At 43.2% G+C, this 27944-nt stretch overlaps 1 protein-coding gene across 1 annotated transcript; it reads left to right on the plus strand.

Moving 5' to 3' along the window:
- The first annotated feature begins 1316 nt into the window (after positions 1 to 1316).
- lrriq1 (leucine-rich repeats and IQ motif containing 1) lies at positions 1317 to 27846 on the plus strand. Its single transcript, XM_028431346.1, has 27 exons — positions 1317 to 1532; positions 1782 to 1878; positions 1955 to 2013; positions 2422 to 2482; positions 2730 to 2881; positions 2981 to 3055; positions 3207 to 4625; positions 4776 to 4928; positions 5225 to 5375; positions 5611 to 5804; positions 6318 to 6445; positions 6553 to 6626; positions 6861 to 6954; positions 10650 to 10829; positions 13161 to 13520; positions 14039 to 14222; positions 14883 to 15008; positions 15350 to 15424; positions 16160 to 16296; positions 16662 to 16733; positions 16807 to 16895; positions 17559 to 17660; positions 22623 to 22719; positions 23810 to 23870; positions 24397 to 24517; positions 26903 to 27061; positions 27735 to 27846. The coding sequence occupies exons 1-26, from the start codon at positions 1380 to 1382 to the stop codon at positions 27034 to 27036; spliced, it is 4548 nt and encodes a 1515-aa protein (XP_028287147.1). The 5' UTR covers positions 1317 to 1379; the 3' UTR covers positions 27037 to 27061; positions 27735 to 27846.
- The last annotated feature ends 98 nt before the right edge of the window (positions 27847 to 27944 follow it).

Raw genomic sequence — 27944 nt, forward strand, 5'->3', positions numbered from 1 at the left:
CACTGACAAAGGGCCTTGCCCTAATTGAGGCAGACAAGGCTTGCTGATGGAGCCTTTTTGAGCAATTGAACTTGGTCAATGAATCTTAGAGGACCTAATGAAACATAAGGGACAGGCAGTTTGACTCCAACAACGGGGGCAGCACCAAACTGTCCTGTATCTGCCCGTCACCTCCAGCACTGAAGTTGTGCTTTGACCTGTGCTGACCTTTTTACAAAAGTATGTCCATGCAGGACCTGTGAAGACTGTGAAGGTGTTGATCTTGTGCCACATACATGTAAGGGTTGTGGATGAAGTGCCTTTCATTGTTATTGTGGAATTCAGTATTGGCCTTTTAAAAGAAAAATGAGTTTGATCTGGCGCCATTCTTTTGTTTTGTTTTGGTCCAGGAACGTCACGGGAATAGAGAACAGGCCTCAGTGTTTCTCCTGACCAAACAGCTTGGGATGGAGGACAAGCTGTTCTTCTTTGAAACTGTGAGGAAGGAGACTGGGTTCCTTTTAGAAAGCCAGCAGGAATGTGTATGGGAAAACCTGTGTGGGCCCCTGGAATCTCCTCAAAGAGGAGTACAACACGAGAGCAGAGCCCTCACCACGGGAGAGAGGAGCCAGTCTTTGTGATCAGAAATGCCATGGAAAGAGTGCGCATTGTTCACAGCCAAAATGAGTTTTGTTCTTCAGGTCCGGTGATTCACCTACAGGGCCTGAGGCTCACTGACCCCCCCCCCAAGTCAGTGACACTACATTTTATTTCCACTGTGGTGCCATCAAACAGCTCGGCTTGCTCAGATTGTCTGTAACTTTGAAAACCTTACCTTACCTCTGTCTCTGATTTTTATAAGGGAGTTGGGTGCATTAAGAGAAAAAAGCTTAATACAATAATACAGAATTGATACCTATAAATATAAAATGTGTATATGCACAAATTTGAGTATTCAATTTATGTGATTTTCTATTTGAATAATTTACAGCACCATAAATAATACTCTAGTATTTACTTTGCCCTTTTTGAAATAAAAATAGTCCTTTAAAATATTAAATTGAACATTCTAAATAAAATTAAAATATCAATAAATGTATGCAAAGGATAGTTTTTATGAATATTTTCATATAAAATGTGCCTTTTTTGAGAAAAAAAAAAACAACTTTTGTTTGTCCACCTTTGCGTTTTGCACGGTTTGTCCCTTGCGAGATTCCGTAGTCCCCAGCGTGGTTTCCATGGAGACTGAAGTACCTGCTCCAGACGCGCAAGGATACTTCCGACTTGTTTTACAAGCTTGTAGACTTTGGCGTACATAATACTGATATTTAGGCAAATATGGATCGATTAATCGCAATTTAAGTCAACTTTCCGAGCATTATAATACTCTTGATAACTGAATGCTGACTAACGAGTCGCTTCTGATATTAAAAACCATGACGGAAGCTAATGAGATGCGTAAAAATGTTATGCTAGGGCTGAATAATTTGGTCAGCTGTGATACTGAAGAACCGACAGAAGAGCAGCAGAGTTTTTCCTGTCAGGAAGAGGCGGTGAGCTCAACACGGAAATACATGTGTTTGTTGTGTTAAGTTGGAGCAGCTGAAAGTAGCTTCAGCAGCTCTTTGATGGCACCGTGTGTTGCGAGTCATTCTCCTTGTGTGTTGGAAGTTTGTAACAGAGTCTTGTTTACAAATTTAATATGATGCTGTAGCACAAAAGCAGCAAACTAAAACACACCACATGTCTTTCCTGTTGGTATTTACTGGCACCTGTGTAATATTAAACCCTCCTGTCTGCAGGCCTCAGATGATATCCCACTATCTCTGCTGAACTACTTTAAAACCTCAAAAAGCAGAGCTGCAGTCTGTGAGAAGCTCATCTTTGAGGACCTTGAAGGTAGGTCAGCAAAAATATCATATTTCCATATTTATCTTTGCTGTATTATGAGCTGATATCTCTGCTTTCTTTACAGATTTCACTGCACTGAATTTGCCCGCTGAGTTCAACAAGGATAAAAAACTGAAGGAGCAGGTTAGTGGCTCTCAAAGTCAAAAGTCAAGTCAAAGTCAGCTTTATTGTCAAATCTGCTATATGTGCTGGACATACAGAGAATCAAAATTGCGTTACTCTTCACTCCGCAACATATAACACAAACTAAGAACTTAAGATAAATATAAAGTGTAAAAAAGTGTACCTACAATGAGGCACACACAAAATACAAGGCACAAAATGAAGGCACAATGCAGTGAGAGTGCCAAGGATGTATAGTGCAAGACAGTGCAGTTGGCATAATGTAAACAGTCCAGGAATGGTTTAACTTATAACAGCTTATTGAGACTGGTATGGTATACTCTTTACAGTTGTGCATGTTGCTGCACAAAGTCCAAAATAATGTCATAGAGTTAAAGTGACTTTTTTGTTTGTTTTTCTCTGATCCAGGTTCTTTGTGCAACAGAAAATGAAGATGAAGGCGACCTTCTAAATACACTGACTGATGAAGGTAGTGTGTAAGAATTGAAAATGTTATACACAGTGTTCCCCACATGAGGTCGCTGTTGTCTTATTTTTGTTCTCAGTCATGCGGTTCCATGGCCAGATACGCACTTGGATGAATGTCATGTTCTATCCGCCCAAGTGTTGCCCAAATCATTAAACACAATGACACACAGTCAGGTTTGATCTGCAGGACTCAGATGTATAGTTTTCCTGCCTTTTTGCTGCTACTTGCTGTTGTGTACTTGTCACAGAGGAAGCTGGAACAGATGTGGAAACTTTGGCATTGAAACTCAGTGAGCACAAAGCAGAGGCAAAGAAACGGCACAGTGAGGAAGAGGAGCAGAGGAAACAAAGAGAACTGGACTTCCAAGAAGAGCTGAGGAGGTTAATAGAGACAGAGAAGGTACTGAGCTCTGGACCCTTGGATTTTGTTCTCAGTACTTTATCCTGAGGAAAACTATAATTTTAATGTTTTAATTTAAATATCGTGTTCCTTTTGCAGCTTCAACAGATGGAACTCGAGCTGATGGAGAAAAGAGCTCAGCAAAAACTTGAACAGGAGTTGCTGCTTCAGCAGGTACGCCTGAAACACACTGAGCATCTTTCAGACCTGCTACAGAAGCTTCCACAGTGAAACTACACCCACCCATTGAGATGAAGTTAAGCTAGTCCAAGTCTTGACAGAGCTAACAGGCTAGTTGAGTAATGTTTTTTTTTTTACCAATTAGGAAGTCATCAGTAACCTACAAAAACAAGTGGAACAAGAAAAGAAAAGGATTGAAGGAGAACAGAAGAGGATAGAAGAAGAGCAAGAAAGGAAAATGATGGAGGAAGAAGAGAGAAGGAAGAAGGAAGAGGAGGACGAAAAGAAAAGGAAGGAGATGGACAAGAGGAGAAAGAAGGAAGAGGAGGATGAAAGAAAAAGGAAGAAGATGGAACAGAGGAGGAAGAAGAGGGAGGATGAAAGGAAAATGAAAGAGATGGAAGAGAGAAGGGCAAGAGAAGAGGAAGAAAGAAAAATACAGAAAGAGAGAAAAGTAATGGAGTTAAAGAAAGCAGAAGAAGAAAGGAGAAAAACTGTAGAATTGAGATTTAAAGAAGAAGAGGACAGGAGGAAGGAGGAAGAAGAACAGATGAAACTTGAGGAGCAAGAAGGAAAGAAGGTGGAAGAAAGAAACATGAAAGAAATGCAGATTAAGGGGGAGAAGAAACATGTGATAGAGCTGGCTGGGAAGACAACAGGAGATGAAACAAAGGAAGGTGAGACGAGAACGGAGGACAAAGGACCAGAGGAGAACGTCGGGGTAAAGATGAAACAGGAGAAAAGAAAAAATGAAGAAGAAAGAGAGGATGAGGAGGTCGGGAGGAAGATGCTGGATGACCAGAAAAAGAGTGAGGAAAAGGAAAACGGAACAAATGAAGACAAAGTACTAAGTGAAAGAGAAGGAGAGAGGACAACATGTGAGGACAAGAGACTCATGAGGGAAAATAAAAATACAAACAGAGAAGAGGAGATAAAAACAAAAGAGGAAGAACAAGTTCAAGAAGAAGGTAGAAACACCGAAAAAGAACAAGAGGGGAATAAATGTGATGATGAGAGAAGAACCAGAGATAAAGACAAGATAAAGGATGAGAGGAAGAAACAAGATAATGGCACAGAAAAGAAAGAAGACAGAGAAGAGGTGAGCGAAAACAGAGAGGGGGGAGACAGAAAGAGGAAGCAGGACACCAGTGGTGAGGAAGAGCTGATGATGATGATGACGAAGGAGCTGCAGAAGAAAAACGAGGAGAAGACGATCGGCACTGATGATCTAAACCAAGGACACAGCGCCGCATGTGAGACTTCACCCACATCCACCCCCAGCAGCCCTGAAACCACCCAAAAACACGAAGCCTCCGACCACGGAGATCCAGCTGTGGCGTCTTCGTCCTCACCCGTGTGCCTTCCCGAGCACACGGAGCAGAAGAGGCTGTCCTGGATGAGGGACTGCATCTCCTGGTCCAACCTGTCCCTGCATAACAGGAGGAGGCAGAGAGGAGCTGCGAGGAGTCGCAGAGGCCTGAGGAGGACAGCGGACACCTGCGGTCTGCCCCCTCTCTGCCCGGACACTCTGCTTCAGGCTGCGGGCTGGAGGACCCTGCAGGAGGTAACGGATAACCAGCCGGGACCCTGACACACACTTACCTGATATATTAGCTAATAGCATATAGACATGTTTGGATGTTAAATGACTGAGCAGATTTCCAAATATAAATGTTCAGGAACCAAAGACATTAAACACCTTTGTCTCTCCCAGGTAACCACGGTAACCTTGGAGGACTTGCCTGGCTGCAGTCTGTCCACACTTGCCCAGTGTGCTCACCTTCAGTCCCTCACCCTCAGACGCTGCGGCCTGAAATCTTTGGAGGGCATCAGCCAGTTACAGGAGCTCTGCTACATTGACTTACAGGTAAACATGCATCCAAAGGGAGTTTCTGTGTAATATAAAATCACAACTGTGCACAATACTGTTTAACTTATTCATTACTTGCATAACCTCCAGTGCCAACTGTGTTTTAGTGACACTTATACTCTTATACTCTGTACTTAACTGCATTTAATGTAACTTGATACCCTCTGGCACAAGAATTTCCTTTTGGATTAATAACGTCTTATCTTATCTTATCTTATCTTATCTTATCTTATCTTATCTTATCTTATCTTATCTTATCTTATCTTATCTTATCTTATCTTATCTTATCGTAGGAAAATGACATCTCCTTTGTGGACTGTGAAAATATGAAGAGTTTACGCGTTCTGCGATTGTCCCACAACAAACTGACGTCGATCCATGGTTTAAGTGGTGCAGACAATTTGGACGTCCTTGAATTGTCTCACAACTCCATAACTCGTATTGGTAAGAAGTTCTTTGATTTGTATGTGGGTGTGTCAAATACAGAGAATGTGTATAGAAGTAGAAAAGACCTTTATTTCTGTCAAGTTTGAAATGCTCCACAAGAGGGCAGCAGCTTTCTACTGTCAAGCCCCATGCATTCACCTAATAGTGAAAGTTGATGTTCATATTATGATGGCCTGGGTCAGGTTGAGTTTTTTCTGTGCTTAGCATTATGTTTATGTGCTTTTTGTTCTAGCTGGTTTGGAGTCTATGATGAGACTACAGAAGTTGTCACTGGACCACAATCAGCTTATCAGCACCAAAGGGCTGAGGGACGTACTCACACTCCTCCACCTGGACTGCTCACACAACCACCTAGCAAGTGTGGATGGTCTGGAGAACAACGCTCTGCTCCACACGCTGGACCTGACAGCTAACAACCTGACTGAGGTAAAAAGCCACAGCTGATGGCTGCAGGCACCACACCACAGTTCTGTAAGACCTGTAGAGGAACTAGATTTGGATGTTTGAGGGGAGAGTAATATAGATGATAAACAGATTGTAATAGTTAGAAATCTGGTATAGGTTTCAAACTAATTATTGATATAAGTTTATTTTCAAATTAACAAGCTGAACAATCACTGTGAGACTCATAGGTGTCTCACAGTGAACAATCACGGTGAGAAACCTATGAGTCTAAGAAATGACAAATTACTCATGTTTAAAACAAGAGATGCAGAAAGTGTATGAGTGGCTAATAACAGGCAGTAACCTCCTCATGGTATTGTCACCACTTGGCGCCTGATGAGCTTCACACTGATGGTTGCAACCATAGCAGGACTAAAACAGCTGACAGTGATGGATGGCGTCACTTTTTACTGCTGGACTAGCAGCAGTGTGAAGTTAGTCTAACCTCAGCGTGTGACCACACTGACGGCTTCACCCTGTTTCCCCCCCCATCAGCCCCCCGGTCTGAACAACCAGGTCCTCCTCAGAGAGCTGCATCTAGATGACAACAGCATCGCCTCGCTGCAAGGCCTCAGCGCCTGCTGGCTGCCCCTCATGCAGCAGCTCACTGTGTCCCAGAATAGGTACCATCCTTCCTCATCCTGTGACGTTTGTTATGTGTTTTTTTTTCCAACTATTTAATAATTAAGTTATCATGAATAATCCTAATTTATTTTTGTTTGTTTCCTAGAATAATGGCGCTGCCCTCCATGTCTGATTTTGTGTCCCTTGAATATCTGGATCTTAGATTCAACTGTCTATCAGGTAACATTATGTATGTTTGTAATGTACACACACTATACACTAAAACCGTTACACTTTCATGTTCACTGCAGTTCTGTTCTGTGTAGTTTATATATGTTGATGTCTTTTTCTGTTGGCTCTGACTTGTCCCTGTTTATTTCACTGACTTCATTAAGCGCCACAAACCTCCATGGTTTTCTGGTGAAATTAAGGAGTTAAACTGGAATAAAAGCTGTTTTTGCGTTCCTTTCTAAGATCTGCAGAACATGTGCGAGAACCTGGAGGGATGTCAGTTCTTGCGAGACGTCCACCTCACAGGGAATCCTCTTCAGAGGGAGAACGGCTGGAGGTGAGATAAAGGCTGCATGGATGAGGTTCCTAAAGCAGGCCATCGTTTTTTTAGAATTGAATTAAATTGTTCATTAAAGGTAGGGTAGGTGATTTCATTCTGATGCACTTTTTGTTAAATTAGTGTAACTACTCTTTACAATCCGATAGCAACCAATAAGTTCGGCAGTTTCGCTTTAAAACGAAGAATATGAATCATCTGTGGAAGCTATAAAACGCTAAAAACATCAGCCAATCCTCCGGGTGGACCCTGCGCGGCGTATTGGCTGGTTGTCACTCTCTTCCTGCTCTGCTCGCACCAGAGAGGTACATGCATGATGGCCGAAGTCACAGACCGCAGCTCGTCTTCAGGTAATGTGCGTCCATGTGATTGGGAGGCGTGGCTTCAGGATGAGCTCCGAGAGAAAGGGGCGTGTGTTTACTTTCCAAATCTGGCTGATTCTCACTGAGTTTTGTAAATCTCCTACCCTACCTTTAATCTATATGTTTTAAAGACACATCATGCAGTGCAGTTGCGTTAAGCACGTTCTCCTCTGCAGTACCTGCCTCTCAGTTTCAAATAAGAATGGAATAATTAGAAATTTTCCGCTGTGCTTTTTGCAAATTCTTTGGACCAAAGTTTCAGTTTCAGCTTCCTTCGCTCTGAAATATCACTCGCTATGATGGATGTTCAAAGGAACATACCATCGAAAATCCAGTACTTTATCACAAATTCGGTCTATTGGCTCAGGTAGTCTAAACATTCCAGGCGAACACAGGCCTCCCTGTCCCACCTCCCAGGATTACCACTGCGATCCGCGTTGCCTATTAGATTACGTTGAGGTTCGGCGGACATCTGTGTGTACGTACGCTGCACTAAGTGCTTATAATTTCCCAAATATTGATACAGCACAAAAATCAATTATCTTTTCATTGTCAATTTGCTCTTTCACTTACAGTGCTGAAATATTTCACCCATGTTATAAGAGAGTCGCAGTGAGTGTACGTGAAAAATATGCAATGATCGCTGGCTGCTCTCATGTTGCAGTGATGTCAGCAAGTTAAGTTGTTTGGCTCTGCGTGATTCACACCCAGTGAGCAACAGCAAAATATCCAAAATATGAAAAATTATACTCAACACAGATCTCCCTGGTCATTCTTTGCACCTGAAATCAGCAGCACCCTGTCTGAAGGAGTCAAATATTAATTGTCACACTTAGTCACACTACTTTTATTAGTTTTCCCTGACCAGAATATCCTTAAAAACATGGGAGACTTAAGGACACTTTCTGTCCTAAGCCATAACTGAAACATTACCTTAATATTTCATTGAACTTTATTTAACCTCCTGTGCCAACAGTGGAATTAACCCTCAGTATTTCCACACTCATGCCCTGGCGCTTTCATCCCGAGCCAGTGATAACATGGGCTAAATTAAAGCACCAAAAGGCGAGCGCTAAGAATTACACTCCCTGTAGGCAGCCCCTGATCTGGGAGACGTAGATGAAGAAAACACTGGGTTCTGATTAATCAGGGCCACTTTAAGGGCCTGTGTTTTGGAGGAAGTCTTCACTAAATGAAATACGGACTTGTGTGTTCATAGGGCTGGGAAAAAGGAGGATGAAGGAATGTGAGCCGAGTAAAGTGTTTCCCTGAGAAAGGAGGATACAATTTTATTAATTTAGGAGAGATTCAAGCTGAAGAGCTGAGACAGCGGTAAAAAGAGTTTCACTTCACTTTTAACCAGTTCAATTTGTGATGCTTTAACAGACACTAGCCAACCTCATTCGACTGTAAACATCCACAGCTCATGGCATCTAATTATTTTCAAGTTCCAAGTGGCGTCCGTTTCTGAATTGAATTACATTCTCTCCACCTCAGTGAGCTCATGTAACGACCAGAAAGGTCCTATTTGGTTTTGGATCTTCATTTGAAGACAGGCAGCCACACAACATGCCCAAAGGGTTGGAATCTGAACCAGATCCGTGCTGAAGAGAGATGCAGTGGGCCACATCAAGACCGTATCCCAGCTCTGACAGTGCGCAGAGCCTGTCCTCTGCGGCCGTGTCTTTGTCTCAGGCTGGTAGCAGGGTCGCAAAAAAAACTCATGACTGCGATCTACGCATAGGATGAGATGTTCATATGCCCTCACCTGAACCAGCACTGCTTAATACAATGATTTCTGTTTACTTTTTAAAAACACAGTTGTAGTCTCTGCTCTATCAGGTGTAATCAAATCTTCCAAGAAAATCTTGAGTCGATTCCTCATTGTAGCTCCACTCTAGTATCGTTTAAGGACAGCTCTGTAAATATATGGCGTTAGACAGCCGGATTATTTTCAGTCCTCTGGAGAGATGAGGACAACAAGAAGCCATGAAAGCATGACCACAGTGCTTTACATGTACATTGTAAAGTTAGACATCCTCAAACGTTTCACAAATGCACCCTTTATGAATCCATCTGAACCAGTAAATGGAAGGTTTGACCTCCACACATGTTTTATCCTCCTCCGGTGACGTGGTCGGCTTTAAAATTTAAGAGCATGTGGTACTCTGGGAATCGATTTAAAAAAAAAAAACACTTCTTAATGTTTTAAAAACTCAACTTTGCAGCCTGAAGGTTTGTAGTTTTACAGATTTTATTGTTGCCGTTCCCTGGTGTCCTGTAGAGTTTCCAGCTTCACATTTTCCCACTGAACACAGACCACATTTGGCCAGTGCTCTGCTGGTAAGATGCTCTGAGTCTGTTTCTCTGGCGGATAGTTGAGATTCCTCTGCTCGTACATCCTTAGCCTCGGGCAGCGGTTACCTCTCCCCCAGACTCACAGCCATTCAGGGCTCCCCTCCAGTTGAAGCTCAGACAACCTAACGTTTACCATATAGTGAAGTAAAAAGCGACTTTTCTAAATACATGCCTGTAATTGCAATGATTCAAGTGACAAAATGTACAGTGCACAAACAGCCTGTACATGAGTAATCTCAGTGGAACCTGAAACTGTTTACATAAGTCAATCAAGCTAAACAGAGTTGCTGCATTCTACCCCAAGCCCATTTTTAAGGCATCAGCTTGAAAATAGCATGCCCAAAATAAAAAGAGTATATCTCAGCAACCACAAGGTGTATTTGAATACTTTTGGTGTCATAATAAAGGGAACACCTGGGAGATTTGCTCAGATGTGTAAGTATTAAATTTCAAAAGTATTAAATCTGTAGCTAAGCTTGTGGACATTATCTCTGCCAAGCTTTTATTTCATTCTAATTAAGGGAAACAAAATTACAGAGGGTTTAGTCCAACCTATGTAGACCGCTATGTGCGGCCATCTTGGAAATTTTTAAAGGTCTTAAAATTCAATGAACCAAACTACATATTTCACTTTTAAGTCACTATTGGTGTTCATCACCTACTACACATCTATAGGTTATAACAGATGTATAAAGCAGCAGAAGTAAACAAAACTCAAGAATACATTATAAATAATGATCATATTTATTTAGCCATGTCTGTCATGTTTCATGTAAACTGACTGTGACATATGAACAAACATTTATCAAAAGTTGATCAGGGATCAGGGAAACACACATTAAAGTTCCTTTTTTCTAAATAAATGGCAGGATTATTTGTTGATTTCATGGCTTTTATTTTTTGGTCTGGTGTAATTGTGATATGTAATATTTTTAATTAAACTGGATGATTCTTCCCCCCCCCCATCCTTTACAGGTCCACACTGCAGAAAGCTCTTCCTGGACTGAGATCTATTGACGGCCAGCAGACGGACTCCTTTCTCTTGCCCCCTGCTGTTCAACAGGTCGGCTTGGCCTCAGGCGGCTTCCTAACATTTTGTCAGGCTCAGCTTCAGAAGACTCGTGATTTACAGCAGCGTCACAGGGGGGACCTCAGGTAAGAGACAAATGTGGATGCACCATCAGAGGGTGAGGATGAGTATTGGCAGCGGTTGGTGCTGTTCACCCTCTCTGTGGATGCTGGTGCTTCTTGTTAACTCATGTATATTTTCTCCAATACTGTCAGTGGGGATCTTTTTTTTTCCAGCTCAGTATGACAGCAGTATGTCTCTCTACCAGGAAGTAGAGAAAGTCATGTGTGATAAATAGTGGATGAAAGGAAAGAAGTGATGAATCAGACTGCAAAGAGGACGGTGTAAGACATTTTAAATAGCTGCGAGCCTGTTTACAAGAGGTTATATTACACCTTTTTTATCTTGTGCTGATCAGGCCTTCAGACATGCAGACATCAAGCAGTGAGGAATGTTAGCTATCCTCTTGTTATGTCTCATACACAGGGCGTAGTGAGCCTAAAGACAACGTCTATCTATTTTCACAAATCCTTCAGTGTCGCTGGCCTCCGCACACATTGACAAACCTGTGCGAGGAGGACCACCAGCACTTAAAACAGTGGTCAACTTTCTGCTTATCTTCTTGACCCTTCCAATTTACACAGCACAAAAGATGAAACGTGGCGGCGGTGAACTCATATGGGTCATACTGAGGACTCCTATGGCTCGGGGGGGTTAGCGGTGGCGCTCCCCTTGCTTCACCCCTCACTGTGTTGCCCTCTACCCCTCTGGCCTCTGGACAATGAGCCATTCTGGGGGCTTTGCAAGAGCCAACACAGCCGTTTAACCCCCAGCCTGACCTTGTGTCAGACTGAGCTTTCGGGGAGGTGAGAGGAGCGCCACACGCCACTCCACTGGTGACTGTAAGGTGACAGGCAGACTGTGGGCTGTGTTCAGAGTATATATTTTTACCACTGTTTTACAGGGTATAGGGCATTTATTTCAAACATTGCTGATGTGGACATTTCTCTCCCTCAAGCACATAGTTTAGTAGTAAAGTAAATGTTTCTGTGCCCCCCAGTGACCATAAATAATAGGGGAATCCAAAAACAGGTCCTTTTTTTCTTCGTCTTCTGTATTATTGGCGCATACTTTGCTCTCGAGCCATACAAATAATATTTTCTTACAGCAAGTGTTGTCGAAGTTTTTACAAACTCATGCTTAAAATAAACAACAAATACACTTTTTAGAGATTCAGGCCCAAGAATAACAAATCATTCAGGATAGGACACTGAGCTTAATTTTGAAAACAATATTCAGTTGCATATTGAGAGTTACTGTATTCTATGCTCTGATTACTTCAGAAACTTAAGCGTGTATGTGATTTTAACAGGCTGATTTATAGAAATCACATCCAGCCATTAAAGATACCTGCTGTGGAATCTGTCTGCAGCCTCTTACTCTGCAGTTGTGTTGTGAAAGAGACAGATATAAGGATGTCTTCTTGGTCTGTGTGGACAGGGGAAAGACCACTATTAATGTTTATTTCTGAAGGTTTTTAAATGATATGATTTCATATTTCATCCATTTTATTGATCCTGCTGTACTGATATTGATGTAAATTGCACCTGTGTAGCTGCTGGTGTGAAATAAGAGCCAGTATAAAAACTTTGTGTAACCTCTGGTTCCTCCATTCAGCAGTGACTTCATGTATATATAATGGCAACTACAAATCCATATAGTATCAGTGAATTTAAGATCGATTTTCTTATCATGGCTGCTGCACACTGCAGCTTTAAAAAGCTTATACCAGAGTTCTTTATGGTGACCCTGCAGTGAACCAGCAGGTACAGGGAGGGAGGGTCACAGGGGTCACAGAGGTCCTCCTGGACCTCCCGACATCTCCCTCTCCTTTGTCCCGCTGAGCAGAAAGACCTAGCTCTTTGTAGAGAAGAAGCTGTGACTACCAGGCTTCCAGACTGGACCAAGCGCCTCTTTCCCCTCAGGGCTGAAGACGGGGAGGAGAGCAGAGCTAAGCATTACTAATAGATTCATTAAGTTTCCATTGAGGTGGCTTTGTTGTCCGTTTATCCCCTTAATGAAAGAGACATTATGGTGTTAGGGTGCACACAGAGCAGGCAGGACAGGCAGGACATGCACACATTTACAATGAGATTTTTGTGCATCCAGTTTTAAATGACACTACTGTGATCATCTAAATAACCTTCTCAGCATTGTAGTTTGTTTGTTTATGACTCTTGAAACAGAAAGTTGATTGATGTGTTTGTTGGGAGGGAGAAAATGCAGCCATCTTACTAAATAAATTACATTCAATCAGTTGATTGAAATGTTCCAGTTTTTGACACTTAATATATATTAAAACAGAGCATGCACTATATTTATATATATTTTCTGTGTTTGTGTTTGTTTGTTTACAGTGATGCGTCTCCTTTGGATGCTGTGAAAAGCTTCTGCCGCCACCTGACGATGTCTCTGAATCTGGCTGAGCAGCAGAGATTTGCCCACGAATACGGGGACACCGCTGTGTCTGACGGACATGAGGCTGGGGACCAGCCAACATCTGAGAAAGCAGTGGGTGTGGATGCTTTAATGGCTGAGATGGAGTCCACAAATAAAATACCAGCAGTCGGTCCAAGCGGAGACAACATGAGATGTTGCGACCAGAGTTTTGAGCGAAGACCTACAGCAGAGATGGGGCTGACGGCTGAGAGAAAAACTACCTCCTTCAGTCTTGAAAAAGCACCTGTGTCCAGCGGTGGAGTCCTGCAGCTCAAAAAGTAAATCACTGAATGTTTTATCTGAGTCGGTGAGGCTTACATCTGTGCATACATTCCATTAGACTCTACACTGTTGACGACAGATCAGTGGATATAATGCATGTAATGACCGCCTCCAGATTCTTTTGTGGTACACAGCTAGGCTCAGCTGGCTCAAAGCAAACACTCTCACTGCAATTTTTTTTTTTCTATAATTCTTTTTATAGCAGCTCAGCATTTTTATTAGTTTCTGCTGCAGAGCATTTGTCATCATTGGAACCTCCTCTATTTGATTTACAGCAGAAGATGTTGAAGATCTTCTTCATTTTAACACGCAGCTTTATCATTAACACTGCGCTATCTTTGGGAGGACAATAGATCTTTGATATGAAGGGTGGCTCTGGACAGGCTTCAATTCTCCAGAGTCCTCCTCTCCAGATGTACGCTCAGAAATAAATCCATGTTTTGAAAGATGAAGGTGCTATGACATCATGTGTATCCCTCACTTTGTGTGTGTGTGTGTGTCCTTTTTGGAGCAGCAAAGCAGCAGTCATGATTCAGCAGCAGTGGAGGAAATACAAACAGAAATGTGGGAACACTAATGCACCCTCCGTCGCAAAAAAGGGAGGAGAAAGAGGAGGAGATGGAAGCAAGCCAGAGTCAGGATCCTCCTATATTAACAGCAGAGTCTCTGGCCAAGACTACGCAGCGACTGTCATCCAGGTAAAACATTTGGCGGACACATAAACCTTTCCACAAACCGTACTCACGCCTTTGTTGCAGCTCGTATATTATGCAGATTTTTTTGTAGCACCCTGTGAGAGGACTTGTGTGTCACAAAGTGTCCATTTTCATCCTTTAACATTGATCTTCAGGCCACATATGTGCCGTGGAGGCTTACTTAGCTAATCCTCTGCACAGAGGTCTAAGCTGCTGTTCTGAAAAACATGCTACTCAACACCTCTCTCAAATCCCTTCTCAACATAAAAAAGTGTTTGATGAGTGCTTTAGGGCTCTCCGAGGTAGAAGAGGGGGTTGTAGTGTTTTAGAATAGTGTGTGTGTGTGTGTGTGTGTTTGGAGTGATTAATCAGATTCCTAAGAAGTGCGGTAGTAAGAGTTCTAGAATTCCTGTGCGCCTCGACTATAAGTGAAGTGTGCCCCCCCAGCCCGCTGGGAATTGGAGGATTTAGAGGCACACTGGAGCTCCATTTGTCTCAGAACAGCCCCGAGTCACACAGAGTTCAGACCGCAGAACACTCAGCAATTAAAAGAGGGGTTAACATGTTTTATCTCCCTAATGGGATAACATACCATATTTACGTTTTGCACTGTGAATTATGGCGCATTTTCTACCGTTTCTTTCTCTGGGTATATACCTCCAGGCGCTTTGGAGGGGCTTCGCTCTGAGGAGGAGGCTCGCATCTGCTCTTGCTGCCGCCACACAGCCTGATGCTGAAGAGGACGACACCTTGGAGGAGGTGGACGTGGATGAATTTGTCTTTGATGAGGTATGAGTACAAGTTCACATGTTCTTCACCTTCGTGGTTCAGTGACCCTCCACACGCCCCACGCAAACATGCACTGCGGGGGGGGGGGGGGACACAGATGCACAAACACATCTATACGTACCCGCCACTTTCTCCAGACGTAAACCTGCAGATGTGCAAGTTTGGAAAAATACACAAATACAGGAAACCACAAAGACAGTGACTAACAGATAAATTCTGCATATACACCTGTATACACATTCATACATCTTGATTTATACATTTTAATCTGTATTTATATGTATACCACAGACAGAATTATATTTTATAGACTCCAGAAATCTTTTGTTTCTTTTTTAAAGGCAGCTCTTGAGGAACACTGGACACTGACTCTACCTGAGGACCCACCTCCCAGAAATTACTCTGTGTCATTAAAGGTAACGTCTTCTTTCCAACCCCATGCCATGTCAAAGAAGGAGTTATTTGCTTATCACCCCCACCTTCAAGATTTGTCTCTGCCCTCCTGATTGATCTTTAAATTTATTCCCTTGGAAAACAACATTGTTTCCTGGAGGGCTGAAGGTTACTCAGAACCGAGCAGATGTCATTTTTCACGCCGGCTGGACTGTCGTGCTCTTTCTTTTTTTCTTTCCTCATTTACCTCTGGTTGGATCTTTTCTTTGGAGCGTGCTCAGCACTGTACATCATGGTAGCCAGTTTAGGCCAGCTGATGTGGTGCAGCTGCTGGCGTGGCCGGCCTCAGCGTTGTTGACACTGAGGTACACATCAAAAGGAGGGATGAACAATTTAACGCTTCGACAAAGAAAAAATGGAACCCAGAGAGTAATTAAGCTGTTAGTTTGACTTACATATGAGCATTCCACCAGATTGAAAACTGACTTCGGTTAGAAGTGTCAGCCAAATACTTAAAAAGAAAATATGCTCTTGAGTTCAATGTGACTGGATATCATTGTATACTGCACACCATATTTCATTTTCCGCAAGGTATACAGAAGACTGCGAGGTCTCCAGACAGAGGTTAAACCTCATTTTTTACTAAAACAGATGAGGCAAATTTAAAATTTGCAGTAGTTTGGACTTTTGTTTAAAAAAATAAAACAGTTAAATTGACTTAAACAAAGTGATGATTGTTCATTTGTGTGTTATTTCAGCCTCCTGCTCCCTATCAGCATCCCTCCCAGTACATACTCCCAGCACCACGTGTGTTGAGCCCAAAGCAGGCCTGGATGGCTGGAGACCAAGAAGTGGCCTCGGCTGAACAAAGAAATTCACCTGAAAGTTTCAACAGGTGGGACAATCCACAATCTAAAAGCTGGTTATAATTCACTTGATACATCCACACAATCACACCACCACCTTTGGATACTAGAGATCCTGACCTCAATGGGTTAAATCTGGTGAAATAGAGGTTACATAATAAAGGAAAAAGAAAATACATAAAGAAACATATTTACTCTAAAATCCTGTAAAATACAAGTTCACTCAACTATCAATATTATGTCATCGTGGTTCTTTATATATATATATATATATATATATATATATATACATATATACATATATTCATATATATATATATATATATATATATATATATATGTAATGGTGTTTTGACATCCATAAAATGCTCAACAAGTCTTTCTGTGGTTATAGGGGCAAATCTCCTGCTTCACCCTCAGTGCTCAGCGGCCTCTCGGAAAGATCGGAAAAGATTCTGGAAGAATGGTAAATCATCGTCGTCTTTTCTGATGTTTTTGTGGAGTTTTCGGTTTAACCTGTCGGCCCTTGTTGTCTCCAGGGGTTTTACAGACAGCCACACAGCTCTGCTGATGCTGAAGAGAGCTCAGAAAATGAAGTCGAGGAAACATCAGGAGAAGACATTTAGAGGTAAGTCTTCAGTATCGGACAGTTAGAAGCTTTTAATTGATGCATGTTGCGATAGTGCTTCATATCACAAAATATCAAAAGAGCTGGAGAAGCTAAACAAATCCTAAAGAACAGGACTAAGTTTTCCTCTTTTTATTGTCATCTTTGTTCCTTCAGCCGCAGCGAACCTTTCCACCCCATGTATGTTAATGAGCCATAACAGACGGCAGAAGCCAGAGCCTGTCACCTCTTATTGGGCCTTATTTGAAAGCCTGCAAAGTAAATGGCCATTGCCAAGAACCCTCTTGACAAGTCATCTCATGATGACTTTCATTCTACCTCATTGTAGCGGTTGAGTTTTAGCTGCAGTGAAAGGTGACCTCACCTCTGCTCCACTCCAAGAAACAGTAGTGCTGCCATGGCTATCATAGCAGGGCCGTGCAGAGAGAGAGGCTGCTCTTTGATCAGGATTTAAGGGGGCATGATTCTAACAGCACTGCTCTTGTCATCTCGCTCCACCAGCACACAGGTCTATGTCTGCTCTAACTCCTAATGGCATCTGCCTCAGTGGAACCAGAGCACAGTTCTAATATTTTCCGAATGTTGGATGGGGGGGGGTTCTCTGCTTCTGGTTTTGGGTCTGCCTTGTCCTTCTTTGACCTTGTGTTTCTTGCTCTGTGTCAGATCCCGCTGTCCGTCTTGCCTTGTTCAGAAACTGCAATTACCAGCTGGGTCCAGTGGAGGCACGAAACAGGCGTACCCCACACCACAGAAGTGATGTAAAAGGTACGACATACAGTATCTTGCTTTAACTTGACTTAAGACAACATGAAATCATTTCCTGCAATGCTTAAGACACTCTGAAGATGGACAGCTTAGTGCGTCTCAGGCTGTCAGTGCTAGAGACCAACTGCTGCTTAATCCAGATTTGGTTGAAACTTTCTGAAAATTCTGAGGTGAGCAGAAGCAGGCAGTTTACCACGTGGGACGGCCTTCATCTGTCATTTAAAGTGTTCGTGGCCTTTATCATGCAAAAATGTAATCGTTAAAATATCAACATTAACCTCTATGGGTGGCCATTTAATAGGAACTACAGTTTTTGGCCCCTCGTGTGTTTTCCCTTTGGAAATTTGTGCCTGAATTAAAAACATTACACCTTCAGTCCATGCATGAGCCTTCCTGAGTGAAGTCTGGAGTTGGTAGTTATCTGTATTACTCACAGATTAAAGGTAGGGTAGGAGATTTCATTCTGATGCACTTTTTGTTAAATTAGTGTAACTTCTCTTTATAATCCGATAGCAACCAATTAGTCCGGCAGTTTCTTGTTAATACAAAGAATATTAATCATCTGCGGAAGCTATAAAACACTAAAAACATCAGTTCGGCTGGACCCTGCACGGAGTATTGGCTGGTTGTCACTCTCTTCCTGCTCTGCACGCACCAGAGAGGTACGTGCATGATGGCCGAAGTCACAGACCGCAGCTCGTCTTCAGGTGATGCGCGTCCATGTGATTGGGAGGCGTGGCTTCAGGGTGAGCTCCGAGAGAAAGGGGCATGTGTTTACTTTCCAAATCTGGCTGACTCTCACTGAGTTTTCAAAATCTCCTACCCTACCTTTAATACTGCGTTTAGCAGTTGCTCAGATCTGGCAACACGGCACACTCCCACCTCTCCATGACCACATTATGATTATAACCTTGCAGTGCCAGTTTTTTTCATGCTAGCTCTAACAGCTCTAAAAATGTGCCAACATGATGTAGACCACTGAGCGGACAAATTATTTCGCAGTGTTTATGAAGTTTGTGGCAGCATACTCCGGCTTCTGGCCACCGTACATATTTAACAACTTACACAGAGCCGAACTGTGAAGTAGCCCAAGTGTCCGAGAAGGGGCAGATTTCTCCCTCCATCTTTTTCTGCCGTGGCCTGGTGCCCTGCCCTGAGGTGCAGAGATGATTTGGCATTGTGACATCCCCAGCCAGACTTAAAAGGGAGGGAAGTGCTTGAGGGAGAGCAGGAGGGAGGATAGGAGGGGGGAAAGTCTGCTTTTATCATGAGGGCCCGTCTCCATCTTTCCTCTGCAACCCCACTCCACTCCCACTCACCGGGGTCAAGGCCTTATATCCACAGAGCATGACGCTCGCAGTCATCCGGCAGTCAGACGGACGCGGTAACAAGAGCATTCGCCAGCAGGCAGTGAAGTGACTGGTCCAAGTCCAACACTGCAATAAGCATGAAACACCCCTTAATCAGCTGTGGAGCAGGGCTGTGTATTTGTCATTTCATATTACAAACAACCTTTAACTCGTCTGTTTTGGGTGTGACACTGTTGTAATTTGTTTTTACAACAGTTGTGTAGGAATCCCCATGTTTTCTCAGTGCTGCACAATCAAGTGACAACTTATGCAAACATAATTAACTGATGTGATGCACAAAAATTTAACAGCGTCTTTTCATAATTACTTCCATTGACAAACCTTGGACTATCGATCATCATTATGTTATTCAGTTTATGTGGCCTGCAGGTGCATTATGTCAACTTTCCTTTGCTGTGATTACTGACACTGGAAACGTGTCTGACTACAGTCATGCAGTGGATAAGCACGCAGCCAGCTGGCAAAGGAGGAACGCTTGTATCCGAATGACCTATTACGTTACGATATTTCCAGCTTTGCTTATCTCCTCCTCTCCGCCCTTGTCGTGATTATTCATCAAACAGGACTGGTGTTTGTGAGGCATGTAATCAGCTGATAGTGACATGGGATCTTCTGGTTGGGTTATCTTCCCTCACTCTGCTTTACATTCTGCGTCCTCGATCACATTTCTGATCTGACTGAGCTGGATCCTGTAAAAAGTGTAACTCTAACCAGCTCAGTCCTGGACGAGACGACTCCTGCTGTCTTTTTACTGGATGACCGTGAGGCCACGGTGACGGTGGTGGCGACAGAGGTAGTGTGTTGGGAGCTGACTGGTGGTGTTGTGATCCTGGGCCCAGGTTAGCTTCCCCTTTTGCTCCCCTTATCCTGACCTATAGAAGGCAGGCACCCCCCCCCCCCCACCCCTCCTCTAGATCCATCCCTGAGTGCCCGGGGCCTAGCCAGCTTAGCCCAAGCCTGGCCCAACCAGAGCTCCCCGACAGGGGCTAACGTTTCAGGCTTTGAGTCAAGCCCCTTCTGGAGGTGATTAGCCCCAAACCCATGACAGATTCTTTCCAAGATATCTGACGCGGCGTGTTTATTTTATCCGGGCTCTTTGTGTGGATGTGCTGGACATGAGTAACCCACTTGAAATGGGTATCAGCTTACATACCCAGAGAGGGAGACACAGAGTGCAAAGCCACAAAAAAAATTTCTCTTAGGGGCAAAAAATCTAGATTCACATTTTTATATGAGTTGTATCTTCAAGTGACAGGGTGCTGCAGATGTTGAAGATGTTGTATGTCTCCAGGCGTTTTTCCTCATTCCTACTCTTACTTTCCAGCAACACCTCCCTCCCTAACCCTCCCCCTCCACCCCCACTCGTCCGGGCACACACACACACACACACTCTTCCTTCCAAACTGAGATCCAACCTCACCAAACATCCGCCCTCATGTCACAGGGACACAACGGTATATGTTTTTATTTCAGCCTGGAACCCCTTACATCCTGAGCACTTAACTCGATTTCACACTTCAAGTCATCAGCGAAGTCAAACTGAAACACAATCATTCTGTTTATCAACTATCATCCCAAATAACTTTTCATGCTTTCGGTTTTTTACCGCTATAATCTCCAAGCTTTTATTTATTTCAGGCAGTGCAGCTCTCTGTATGTTTGAGCAGAGCCAATCTGAAACAATGACACACGTCCAACAAGAAACTCTGAGTCAGGAACATTTCAGACACGCTCGGATTCCTCTTCCACTTTGCAAATGCCATGAAAACAGGAATTTTAAACTCTTTTCATGCTGTTCTATATTTTCCAATTAAATGTCATATACGCAGAACAAAATAAGGGTTAAGGTTACTTTAGATGTTTTATAAGACAAATGTTCCTTAGGGCTGCACAGAAATCTACAAATACACAGCTAATATGCAGATCTTTCAATCTGGAAGTATTCCAGTAGTTTTATTTTCTCACCATATAATACCAGATTTGAACAAGTCTAAAACATCATTTTATTTCTCATATGTCCAAAACTAATGTTTTATTTTTGTTTTTTAACCATAACCAGCCAACATATTTGGAAAAGACAGCAGCATTTTCTGCACCTCAGGCTGCTTCAAATTACAATTATGGACATGTTTGCAGACTAGTCACCTAACAGTGCATGAAACCGACATAGGGGGGCTGGAAGAAGGCCAGTCTGATAATCACACGCTCACATACTCTATGACCAGGTGTGTAGAGGGTTAAACAAAGACTGAATGCAACATTGACCATCACAGCTTTAGGATGCAGACTTACAGCAGCTAATTGGTGGTGCCGTTTCATTTTTCATCAACATCTGTGAGTGTTGTCCCTCCAAACCTTGCTTGGTAAACACCCATCACCTCTCCTTCATCTCTGCTCATCTTGCTGTGGGCTAAAGCCTCCACCCTCCTCCTCCTCCTCCTCCTCCTCCTCCTAGGCTCTCTGATATTGAGTCAGAGTTCTCAGTAGAGTTCACTAATGGGCTTAAGAGCCCCCCTTAACAGGCGTGACTGTGATAGACCCCCTCCTGATGTCCTGGAGGAGTACTGGAGGGGAATTCAGGCGGCTGGAGGAAGTCAGGAGGGAGCTTGAGTTGGGGGTTCTGAGGGGAAAAAGGGAGAAGAAAAGTTTCTCCCGCTACTGGATCCGAGTTGTTCTGCTGAGCTGAACTGCTCATGTAGAATCCTATGATGTAAATAAGGCCGAGTCTGCTCAGGTCCTGCAGTGCCATCATGGGCACAGTAAACTGTGAGTGAGCTGCTGTGGACCTTTTTTCACTGCATCTTCTCAGTCTCTCTCTCACAGCTTTGTGAAGTGCAAGTAACCATTTCCTGGCGTTTTCTGCCCGAGGGGAAGCATCCATCACTTGACATTTTTAGTGGGCCTCCTCAATTAACCCATGAAAACTGTAAAGGCCTTCTCTTCTTTTTTTACAGCTCAGCAAAAGCAAGTAAATAGCTTAAATAAATGCGTCATTAGTTCCAGCATTAGGCTGTCAGAACTCATTATCAGTTTACACCCATCCACGGCAGCACTGCTGTCAGTGCAACATAAATGTTTACTTTGAATTACAACCTTATAATGGGATTGCAGCATAGCTCATAAATCAGCAGCCTTTCAGATTTCTCTTATTTGAAACATTGCTTGGATTCAATTTTAGAGGGAACCACAAGCTCTTAACAATTGTGGAGCCTCCCCTGCTAAATCTTTCAGCAACTTAACCCCCTTCAAACAAATACACCACCTTAAGCCCCAACATAAACGCCGAGAGCTTTGGCCACTGATCTTCCCCACTGCTGGAAAACCTGGCAGACTATAATTACAATGAAACATGTCAAAGTATGCCACATGGGCTGTTTATTTGTTGAACATGCACTCTGGTGTGCATGTGTTAACACAGCTCCTTCACTGCAGGATTGATTACGCCCCCTGTCATTTAGGAACATGCTGAGCACTTGCTGATTAGGCAGCATGTTCTTTCTTTGTTGCTGCTGTCGTCAAGAATGTTTCCAAACCATCGAGGGGTAAAAATAATGTCCGCTGACGTTTATTTGATGTTTTCTGTCATGAGCAGATGGTGAGGCACCGCGGGCCTTTCGGCAGGCTGAGAAGACGGAGCAAATGAAGGTGAAACAGTGGCTGCGGACCCAGTCGGAGCGGCTGTCAGAGAGGTGAGCTCGGGAGGCAGTTACCTCTAAATCTGTTGGTCACTTAATTTGTCATCAATTGGTCATCATTTAAATCTATTGTCTAATGTTTAGTAATGCACATAGATAAGCTCTGTTAATATTTTACACTTGTACAGTTAGAGACAATTTTTTAGCCACCTAAATGCTAAGCCGTTTCCTACAAAGCAAAGGGATGTACAAATCAAAATGCTTCCAAGTTTCAAGAATTGCTGTGAGAGGTTTTATGTTATTTAAGAAGTTCAAAGAGTCACACAGAACAAGACAGGAAGAGAAACATGTGGAAGGTTCTGAAAAAAGAAACCTAGTGAGAGATGAGTCTAAAGAGCCGAGAACAACAGTGAATGATTGAGCCAAGTCTGGATCTGAAGTGTCAGAGAAAACAGTCCTGCTCAGGAATGGACCGCCAGACTGCAGACCAAGAAAAACTCCACTTCTGCAGAAAGGACACCTCCAAGCCAGACTGAAGTCAAGCCACAACCTGGAGACAGAGCACACAGATGAAGCTAAACTAGAGCGAGATGTCTTCATGTGGAGACAGAAAGGAGAGGCGTAGAACCCAAAGAACAGGCTTCATAGTCAGACATGGTGGTGGTAGTATGATGCTGTGAGGAGGATTCAGTGTGGAAAAATCATGAAAAAATAAGACTGAATATCTACAAGCATTAATTGGCAGAGCTCTATTAAACAAAATGTGGTAAATATTTAAAAAAAAAAACATTTTCATAGGAAAGCTAGTCATTTTGTCTTCAATTGTAAAAGGTAAAATTGTTTCTACGGAGTCTGAGAGGTGGCAAATATATCAGCTTTTGTAATTACTCAGATAAACCATGTTATAAAGCCATAAATATATTCTGTCATAAGTTATTTGTTTACATGTTTATGTGTTTATTAAGTAAGAAAAAGTGGAAAAAATTTCACAAACTAGCTGTGCTGTAGCAGATGACGTTAGTGTGTAGACCTGTGATGCCTCCACCATACAATCATCCACTGCATGTGTATTTATTTATTCTAATGTCAGAGTTAACTGTGTGGATTAGAAAATAACTGGTTTGCTGTTTTGTTTATTTCTCAGTGAGCATTTCTTACCAGAGATAAGCTCGTTTGTGCTGAATGGCGGCAGAGTGCAGCTCATGGTGAGTCCCGTCCCCTCCTGCTTCACAGTTAGTGTTGATTGGGGTTGCATGTATGGGAAGGTATGCATTCAGCAGTCACAGTCATGCTGTAGGCCCCCTTCTTCTAGACCCTGTCTCATCGGCTTTGATTCAAAGGAGTAAAAGGGGGCGGTGGAGGGAGAGGAGCAGGTTTGAGGTTTAGCTCTGCATTGACACTTTCAATTGGATCAACTGGCTGCAATTTCTCCATTTCACTTGCAGAACTCTCTGTGTCACTTTGGAGCAGTGTGCCCAGACCTGAGCACTATACTGATGCTCGCAGAGCCCTTTGAAGTCTGAAACCGCAGGTCTCCATGTGCTGTTATAGAGCAGTTTGAGTTATGATCGCTGGCACGAGGAGCCTCCCCCTTCCTCCCGCTCTTTAGATATGTTTGGCCTGCAGAGCTGTCGCTTGTTGAATGTTTTTGAAAATGCTGGACTGCTTGCGTGAGACGTGTCATTGCAGGCCTCATTTCTCTGTGTGTGTTTCTGTGTGTGGTGCACGCAGGCTGACCCAGCATACACAGATCGTCTACATCAGGCCAGCGGATTGTGGGCCAACAACAGTTCTGCTGCCCAGCCCTGCAATCCGAGCAGCTATCCTCGAAGAAACTCCCTGGGCCATGCAAGTGAGTCTGGGGAACTTCACGGCCATTTGTTTCTCTACCTGTAATCACTGTGTTACAGGATATTAATAGCTTTCTTTATGAACTTCACGGTCTAGAGACATTAGATTTTTATTCACAGTTTTTTATGTCATGTCATGCACATGCTAATTTATCAGTAAATAAATGTGAAAATGTAAAAAAATGTTATTAGAAATAGCAGCTCAATACAAAACAGAGCAAACTGTAACAGCATGGCTGCTTCAGCCAGTTAATTATAAGCACAATTTGCCCAGGGATTTCTGCACAGAGGGGCCAAGCTTAGACTCATGTGCACATGTTACTGTACATTTATTACATGTGTGTACAGATGTTTTACGTTTGCATGCTTGCACACATGAGTCTCGGGTCACACGGACCTGAGTGCAGAGAGCCAGGGATAAAGGCCACTGCTTATTCAGCCGACACACTCAGGCCAGTGGTCGGCTGCTGCAGGAGGAATCGGGGAGGGGAGCCAAGAGGTCGGGTTGGGGACAGAGTGCCGTGAATTTCTCCTCTGACAGGAAGGAGGCAGCAAGGAAGGTGGGGGGAAAAAAAATCAGTCTTTTCAGTGAAGAATGACTGACCCTTCTGTCCAGGAGAAGCGGGGCTCAGGAGTTTGAGTGACAAAGATGCTACTGACAGGCTGACAGCAGATGACCACTTTAAACAAGCCCAGGAATCTCAGTGAAGGAGAGCCCTGTCCCCGTTAACGAAGCCAAATTAGATTCCGATGATGATTTCAAAATGATATCCACGAGGTGCAGCAGCAGCAGCAGCAGCAGCAGGAGGAGCGAGCGTCTTTGTGCTAAGCAGGCAAACTGTTGTTCTCTCTTCAGGAGTACAGCTGCTGGAAAGAAGGCCTCTTTGTCTGCACTGATGAAAACACCACTTATCAAAATTGTCAAGGGCAAATTGAAATATGAATGTATGCGTAAGGAAAGAGCGTTTCTCAAAAGGCCAATTAGATATTTCATAAACTTGGATGGTGTCAGCAGTGTGTCAACAAAGGAAACAGGCTATTCAAGTGAGGGAGACGTGCAGTGTCTTTGATGTAGATCTCGTATAAGTCAGGGTGTTACAACATCAAGTTTTATTTATCATAGAGTTGTATAGCTTTTACCTCTGAAATGGCAGACATGCATCAAAGTGAAGGTTTACAGTTAGAGGGTTCACTTAGTTTGCCATCGCAGTAAAGACTACATAAATACTCTGTAGCCTACTCTATAACCTGCTGCAATGTGATACTCACCACTTGCTGGGACAGTACCATAAAAATGCGTTTCCAGGCTCACTAAATATTTTCATTATGTGTGCACAGGAAACCACTTAAGCTGCATATCTGCCCCCTCAATATAGACCTAATAGGAGTAAAATGATCGAAAACAATTTGTTTGGTCACAGCGGTTGGCTCAAACGTGCGGCCATTTGTTTATCTCTTTTTCCCCACTTTTTAATAATCAAACGCACAGCTTGTATCAAAATTAGCAACATGTGCACAAAGCTCTGGTTTGGATTTAGGGCACATCGTCGAACAAAAAGTCTGTAATATACTAAAATCAGACACCAAAGCTTCCTGAAAATTTTTGAAAATAAACCCCGAAGACTGTGGCGGTTTATCTGTAAACTATATTACAACAAACCACGAGGAGAGGACGCACACAGCGTTAACACCGTGAGCAAAATCCGAACCTAAAGAGGTGTGATTAGGCGGTGAATGGATATCCTATACACTGTGGCAGCTGTGCAGGCATTTGGAGCCAGGTCAGTACCTGTGATGCATTCATGGGCCTCCCACCTAAACAGCCCTCCTCCCTGCTGTCTGGGCTCCCTGTGTGGTGCGGCCGTGGAGACCGCAGGCTTGGGCTCTACACGTGGAATGCATCATACCCGGGAGAAGCGCTGCCTTTGTTCTGTGTGTTTGAAAGGCTTTGTGCTGATCCCCAGGTGAAATGGCAGGGCCTCTGATACAGCACACACAGAGCAGCAGACAGGCCGAGAACAAAAACACACAATATACCTCCTCAAGACTTCGGCCCGAGTTTTCATATAATGTCAGAGATAACTCAATATTTCCAAGCTTAAGACCTGATGGAGCATTTTAAGTATGTGTTGTTTTTGCTGTGACATATGGGGACACTGACTACACTGTAGAAGTCAATTACTAGATTTCCATGCTTAATTTACCACCTGTTTCACACAGATTATTTGACTATAAGGCATTATAGCATCCATTTAAAACAGCTGCATATATTAATTATTAATAGCACAGGAAAACAATCCCACACACATCATGTAAATAACTCAAATAGTACCAACAACCATATCTATAATTTATTGATTTCACTGCTTCTCTCATGTTGTCTTCAGGGAAAGAGCCTCCGTCTCCCAAGCGAGTTGTGTCTGCACCCTCCAAAAAGGAGCGCATCTCCTTCCGAGACAACCCTGTCAACATGAGTGGCGGCTGGGGAGGAGGCAAGAAGAGGGACAGAGTGCACAAGTGAAACACAAACGCTACACAACCAAATGGTAGGAGTCTTTTCTTTATTTATTCTTGCAGCGCACCATTCTTAAGGTGTTTAAGTGTTTATTTTAAAGGGCATAAAGTGACAGTGCGAAGTACTGTCACTTTATGCCCTTTAAAGAAGTACTTTTTAATATTTATAATGCTATTTTATCGATCGTGGTGAATTCTCCTGCAGCTGTTCTTTTTTAAACTCAGCTGAAACCTCAGGCTCCCCCTTCTGAAGATTAATTAAGACCAATAGGACTTGAAGCAGTCCAAATATCTTCAGGCGCTTCCATTATGTCCATTCTGCTCAAGTATCACTGCCTGAACTTGATCACATCCACCCACCCACCACAGCACATGGAGCAAAGTCTCAAAGCTTGAGTAAATGACACGCTTCATATGCAAATGATGGCAGGAAATCAGAACCAGGAGTGACGATACCTGTTGGATTCATCAGATGCTGAATTGTTGTTTCCGTGCAGATTTATAAATATAGTTTGGACCCACGGGGAGAGTTCTTCCCACTTTTCTCATGGCCTTTAAGAAAATCCAGAGATTTAAGTGCAACTTGCAGATTCTGAGTTTATATATAGCTCTTGCTAGCCAACACTGGGCTTGAAATGACTGCTTTTTGTGACCCTAGCACAAACATTGGTGTTAGAATTAGAACGCTGTTTTCTTTATTTTCAGCTGTGGATTATAATGGCCTTGCATGTGTATTTGAATTTGGAGGGCTGAACGGCGTCCGTCCACAAACACCGGCCCCGTACCGGAGGCGGTGAACCTCAGGGCTCGGAGGGTTCCTCACTGCGCTGCTGCCTGAAAACGATAAGTTAATGAATGTAAAAACAAATAGTGGGAGCTGCAGAGTGGCTCCCTGGCAGGAAATGCACGTCTGTT

This window comes from Parambassis ranga, chromosome 19 (genome assembly GCF_900634625.1).
Source record: "Parambassis ranga chromosome 19, fParRan2.1, whole genome shotgun sequence".
Classification (NCBI taxonomy): Eukaryota; Metazoa; Chordata; class Actinopteri; family Ambassidae; genus Parambassis; species Parambassis ranga.

Bases quoted from the DNA above. Each gene is read 5' to 3' on its own strand.
- lrriq1 (XM_028431346.1), top strand. From the start codon at position 1,380: ATGCTGACTAACGAGTCGCTTCTGATATTAAAAACCATGACGGAAGCT. The intron at 13,521-14,038 runs GTAAATCACTGA...TTTTTGGAGCAG, and splicing joins GGAGTCCTGCAGCTCAAAAA to CAAAGCAGCAGTCATGATTC. The intron at 23,871-24,396 runs GTGAGTCCCGTC...TGGTGCACGCAG, and splicing joins GCGGCAGAGTGCAGCTCATG to GCTGACCCAGCATACACAGA.